Below are 6482 nucleotides of genomic sequence, written 5' to 3' on the forward strand. Positions count from 1 at the left end.
CTACTGTTTACAGGACACCTGTTTGGGCAACCGCTCGGTGCTTTGCAAGCTGCTCAAGAACGCGATCTTGACAGTGCTGGTATGGATGGCAGCTTTTGCTTACTCTTTTGGCTTCTTTCACTCAGAGCTGGCACAACTGGATACCATGTCAGGGACCAAGGCAATGGTCTGTAAGGTGGAAAAGTCGACAGCGGTCACGGTCATCATTTTGGGACTTTTTTCCGTAACTTTTCTGTCAATGCTGCCATTTTGCTCCGGGATTTCTCAGTGGGTCAAAGAGGCTGACCAGATCTATGAAACTCTGGAGGAAAAGCAGAAAATGACAAGTGACCTGCCCTTTACTTCAACCTGGAGTCCCAACTTCGAAACAACCAGCAAAGAGGAGAAACCTCTGGAGAAGAAAGTCTGTTTGCGGCCCCCGCTGTGGTTCAGTCTCATGCTGGGTTTTCTGATCTTCTGGATGCCGTATCTTGTCGTGACCGTATCCTGTTTGCTCTGCGGCTTTGCTGTGCCGGCCCACATCTCTGTCAACCTTCTGTGGCTGGAGTGCACCAACAGTTTCCTGGCTGGACTGACCTTCTGGGTAAAGAGCAAGATTAGGGGCCCGTACGTTCACCTGCCAGACAATGTGTGCTCATGGCAGATTTACTGGCATTTGAGCAAAGGCACAATACAGCCTGATGTTCCTATAGCTGTGCTCAATCCAACAAAAACAAACAGAAATGCTTTACTCTTTGTGTAAGACAACAAATATGCCATATCACTTGACATGACCGCCTCCACCAAGAGTTAAGGTATGAGTGTAGCCTTAATAAAAATCAGCCAACGGCTGTAAATAGATTACCTTTGTAAAAAAATTACTGACTCATAACTCATTTTACAAATCATTTGTCACTCTGGAACGGGGAACGCTGCAGCTGAAAATGGACTTGGGACTCTTTATAGAGCTTTACAGAAACAAGGAGTTTCAAAGCTTAAATTTTATGGTTGTCTAAAGAGAAATGTTGGACTTGTAGATCGGTGTGCATGTTGCAGGACTATTTAAGCTTGGGGAAAATGGTGATGGAATGACATTCATTCTTGTTTTGTTGTTGTTTTCAATTAGCGCAGATGTGTTTCTGCGCCAATCTTTTTATTTACAGATTTATACATAAAAAAATATATATATTAAAATGATCCCTAATGTTTGTGTGTTTTTATTCTCTATACCTTGCTCTTTCTTAAGTGTTGAACAATTCGAAGAGGTTCAAAGTTCAGTTTTGACCATAATAAACAGCTCTGCAGCTTCTTTAGGCCCAAATTATGACTGTAAAGACAGGTCAACCTCCTATAACAGGTAATATTAAGAGTTTTTAGTTATTGCCTGTTGATTTTTGTACAAAAGACATCTTTATTTCCTTTTTTTCCTTCCAAAACCGGCTGGGAAAAAACATTACACTTTGGTAACATTACAGATCTGTTTCTGGGCTAATCTTGCCGCTTTTTCAGAGGAGAATAGTTAACTTGCTATTAAACTGTCACACACACACACACGTGCACCACTTAATCATTAAATACAAGTCAAACGTTATACACAGATAAGCTGGACTGTTTACAGTTATAAGGGTAATAAAAACATTAAACAACAGACACTGTAACAGAAGATCAAGGTCATTTTTCAAAGGTGGAACACAGTTTGTTTCGTGTCATTCCTTAAAGGAATGCATATCACCCGCCACCTTTCATGCCAGAGTTTCAGACTAAGATCATTTACTGTTAAGACATGACAGACCTGAAACTGTTTGGGTTAAACCTTGAAAACACCATTTGGCGTAATCTCATGAAATATTGCAGGAAGTCATGCTCAGAGGTATGTGTTTAGGATGACTCTCAGCTACTACCACATCATATTTTAGCTCAGTATCTGGTAAAATGACTGAACTATAGCTAATTTTGTCATTTCAAAGGCCAGTTGTGCCACAGGTGCATTTTGGTAACAAACAGACACAAACCAAAACATTATCGTTCTCCTTAAGTAGGCTAGTTTATTTTTGCCCTACCCTTTGGATGAGCTTGAAGCAAGCTTTTGGTTATTAAATCATTAAATAAACATAATAACAAGTTAACAAATAAATTTTCTTGATCTGATCATTTTCATGGAGTTCTACGCAAAAGCGTAACCAAAAGTAGAAACACTGGAAAAGCAAAACCAAACTAACCATAATCCTAACAAAACACACGAAGAGTAGATTGAAATATATCAGATCAAAACAAAGAAAATTCTAATTAACACTGGTTTTTAGAAAACCTTTTAGGCACTTTTTCTTTCGGCTTTTCCCTTTGCGTTAGCGCCACAGCGAGTCGTCCTCCATCTAACTCTGTCTTCTATGTCCACTCACTCCAACTACCTCCATGTCCTCTCGAACTGCATCTATGTGTCTCCTGTTTGTCTTTTTCCTGGCAGCTGCATCTCCAATATACCCACTGTCCCTCCTCTGCATGTCCAAACCATCCTTGTCCCTCCCAAGGAGAACCTCGGCATCTTCAGCTCTGCCACCTCCTGTTCTGTCTCCAGTCTTTTTGTCTCCAAACCATACAACACAGCTGCTCTCACCACTGCCTTGTAAACCTTTCCTTTGACCTTTGCTGCCAGCCTTTTATCACAAATCCCTCCTGAAACTTTTCTCCATCCACTCCATCCTGCCTGGTCTCTCTTCTTCGCCTCTCTTCCTGGACAGTGGACCGTAAGTACTTGAAGTTCTGCACCTTTGTGACCTCTGCTCCTTGGAGCCTCACTGCTCCACCCAATGACGTATATACTATACTATACTATACTATACTATACTATACTATACTATACTATACTACTATATTATATAAGCCATTGGCTCCACCTGCCTCTCCAACAGCAGCACAATTATCCGCCAGTGCGGTGCCAAAAAGTGATTCTCTGCCAAGAACTGATCGGGTGAGATTGGGCGCGCCCCCGCGAAGGAGCGCGCTGCGGGACTGCGCTCAGCCTGCTTCAGTGTCTGGTCGAGTCTTTTCGAAGGTTTTTCTCGGTCGTTTAGTTGTTTTAGACAAATTATGTAAACACCAAAAACACACATATAGTTTATTAGCCAAGATTACAACAAAGGTTCTTCTCGTTTACCCTTTTCTCTCTCTAAGACTTGCGATGTTTCCCCGTGAGAGTCATTCTCGTGTTTTATCGTTTATCATAAATATCTGATCACTTCAATTCCTAACGGGAATATAGCAATAAAAATGTTCTTTTCACGGGTTATCGGCACTAAGCTTGTTTAAATTTCGAACAACTGTGTGGTTACTGAACTGTGATGGATGTAACTTTCCTCCAACTAACTCCATCACAGTTCAGTAACCACACAGTTGTTCGAAATTTAAACAAGCTTAGTGCCGATAACCCGTGAAAAGAACATCGCAAGTCTTAGAGAGAGAAAAGGGTAAACGAGAAGAACCTTTGTTGTAATCTTGGCTAATAAACTATATGTGTGTTTTTGGTGTTTACATAATTTGTCTAAAACAACTAAACGACCGAGAAAAACCTTCGAAAAGACTCGACGAGACACTGAAGCAGGCTGAGCGCAGTCCCGCAGCGCGCTCCTTCGCGGGGGCGCGCCCGATCTCACCCGATCAGTTTTTGGCAGAGAATCACTTTTTGGCACAACACCGGTGCTGGGACACTTTTCATCTAATCAGAGCTTTTCTTATAGCCGTTCAAACAACATTAATCGATCCGTTTTGAAGGATTTCTGCTTTTTTAGTGGGTAAATCTGTTATAAGCAAGAGAAGACTTTAAACAGACATTAAAACATTTACATGTTAAGACTTAAAAAAAAAGAAAAAATGAGAAATTTTTGATTTCAAAACAAACAGAGCAAAAAAACTGATAAAACATTTTAAAGGAGGGTGAAAATCAAACCCTGGTTTGCCTAAAAAATTTTTTCTTTTTGCCATCACTTCACAATAAGAGCCCCCTTCATAAAAAATACAATTTATAAAGCATTAAAAAGTATTTATACAACACTGTTTATATATTAAAGCGGGCTCATCGTTTGGCACTTTTGTTTATTCAAATAAATGTAATTTATTGCTAGTTGCTCAGTTTGTATTTTTTAACTAAATAACTTTTTATGCCAAAACAAAATCCTCTGAGTGCTTACATAAAGGTGTCTCACACCAGTTTGATACTTAAAATCTAAATTATGAAAGAAATGAATGAAAGCAGAGCGCCTTAACTTCAATATTTGAACAATATTTTTTATATAAATTAATGTTAATCGTTTTATAAAGCATTTACAAACTTATAAACCATTATTTAATCCTTTATACAGGAGGCCTTATTGTCAAAAGGTGCCTTTTTTATTTAAAATGAGAACAGTTTTTGTTTTAACAACTAAGTTTGGAGCAGAAAGCTCCTATTATGTTTATGAAAATCCACCTCAGCAGTTCTGTAATGTTAATGCTGAAAATAAAATCAAAGATTTGAGAACTCTCCATCCTTCTATTGGTCGATCTAAAACCCACAAAAGTCCCAAAACTGAATCATGTAGTTAAAAAAATGCATCAAGGGATAAAAACATTTAAAAGTTGGACCAGAGTTTTATTCTCAGGGGGAACCTAAAAGCCCGCGTGGCGTCTGATGGGACTGGATTAAAGAAAAGGAAGAAACAAAGAGTGAGAGAGCAGATTTAAACCAGCTTTTATAAGATCACAATAAACACCGTCAACACATCAGCCAGCCGTTAACTTCCAGGCCCACGTCTGGTTTTCTCCTTCCAGAGGAAGCAGCTTCTCTCTGGGTTAAAGTGCAAACGGAGATTGTAAAAAAAGAAGAAAGGGAACAGGTTTCAAAGCGAGGAAGGACTCGAGGGAAGAGATGCGCTGGGAGCGTAGGAATCTGGGTAAAAGGTCGCTGCGATGGAAGCGAAGGGATGTCAGCCTGCGAATTGTAAATAACGTCTGCTTTTACTGAATCCCTCGTGACGTCAGCATGTTGTGCACGAGCCGCTCACGGGCACAACCTTTCACCCACTTCTCCACTCCGCCAAAAGTGCAGCGATGTGGAAAAAAAAAACTTTAAAAAAGGATGTTGAGAAGAGGCAGAGATGAAGAGCGTGGCTCCGAACGAATAAACAGAGCCGCCAGACAAGGTTTTATTCTAAACATCTGCTGCGCGTTAAGAATATTTTACATTTCTGTTTTTAGTTCACAGATATACAAGCAGGAGAGTAAAGTTGCTCAACAACCTAAAACAGGTTGCTGGTTGCCTCACGTTTCACTGTAAAAACACCTAAAGTTGACTAAAATGTCAAAATATTTCTTTAAAGAACTCATGAAATGTTCATTTACAAGCTCAGGATCCGGTTTACTGAATTTAACCCTTAAATAAACACCTTTTCCTCCTTCTGCTCATTGCCAAAGCAGCTCGTCCTCCGAAACGCCGTTTTAGCTCCAGTTTTATTGTTGTTTTCATTTTAAATAAAGTTCCCAGTTTGTTCTGATGGGTGTTAAGCTATTCTTACTAATCCTGGCCATCGATCTGATGTTCAAAATGTACAAACTGGATTTTTTTTTAATCCTGGAGTTGTTTTAGCTCAAAATGAACTTCCAGGAACCTTCAACAGGTAAGATATTGTTTAAAACCTTTTCATAAACCTCCAAGCTTCAAAAGAGCTGAACTAACTAATCCATTAGAGGGCAGCTAATTCAGTTTTACTGAGTTAAATGTTGATTAAATGGATGATAGTTTGGCTTTATTGTGTAAAAACAGTGAAAAATGTTGCCTCTTTAGTATGAAGGCTTGAGTCTGAGGGACTTTACCTGAACATGCACACTTTAAAGAAAGAAAAGATGAAGAGAAAAATGTTCAACTAGATGAAAACTTTTCTACTTATTGTGAAAAAGCAGCGTGAACGCTTATAAGACAAACTCTGACAAAAAAACAACTATTATTTAGCTTTAATGGGGTAAAACACAAACAGGGTTTTGTAATGTTGCACAAAACAAACAAATACAATATAAACAATATAAAATGTAAACAATGTAAAATGATGTATATTATATTTAGGACATGTTGTTTACATGTGAGGGTAACAATCAGAAATTACAGTCATTTGTTTACAAAGTTTATGAAAAGTCGTGTAAATAAATGAACTTTGTGAACATTAATCAAGTTTGGCAGCTAACTGAATGATTTGTAAATAAAGTGCAGGCAGAAATAAATTATAATCAGATTAAATAATAATATTCTCCACATCTTAAATCATCCAACTCTCTGCGGGCCGTTCGACTTTGCTCCTCCGCTCAAAGTTCTGCTGTTTGTTATTTGAGGTTTCTGATAATTCCTGTCGAAACCCTTGAGGTCAAAGTTCAGGATGGGAGTTAAAAATACTTTCTTGCGTGTTTTTCTGCCACAGGTTCAGGGTCCCGTTGTGCCGCCGCGGCCCCGCGTGCGCCTGATCCGAATCACGTTCCGATGG

General features: G+C 39.2%; 1 protein-coding gene across 1 annotated transcript; it reads left to right on the forward strand.

The window, feature by feature from the left end:
- Nucleotides 1-4: 4 nt before the first annotated feature.
- Nucleotides 5-1185, forward strand: LOC108234258 (probable G-protein coupled receptor 160; the record flags this gene model as incomplete). The annotated part of the gene is made up of 1 exon (XM_017413307.3): nucleotides 5-1185. A coding segment is annotated over one exon (738 nt), but the record flags the coding sequence as incomplete, so codon positions are not given.
- Between the last annotated feature and the right edge of the window lie 5297 nt (nucleotides 1186-6482).

This window comes from Kryptolebias marmoratus, linkage group LG24 (genome assembly GCF_001649575.2).
Source record: "Kryptolebias marmoratus isolate JLee-2015 linkage group LG24, ASM164957v2, whole genome shotgun sequence".
Classification (NCBI taxonomy): Eukaryota; Metazoa; Chordata; class Actinopteri; order Cyprinodontiformes; family Rivulidae; genus Kryptolebias; species Kryptolebias marmoratus.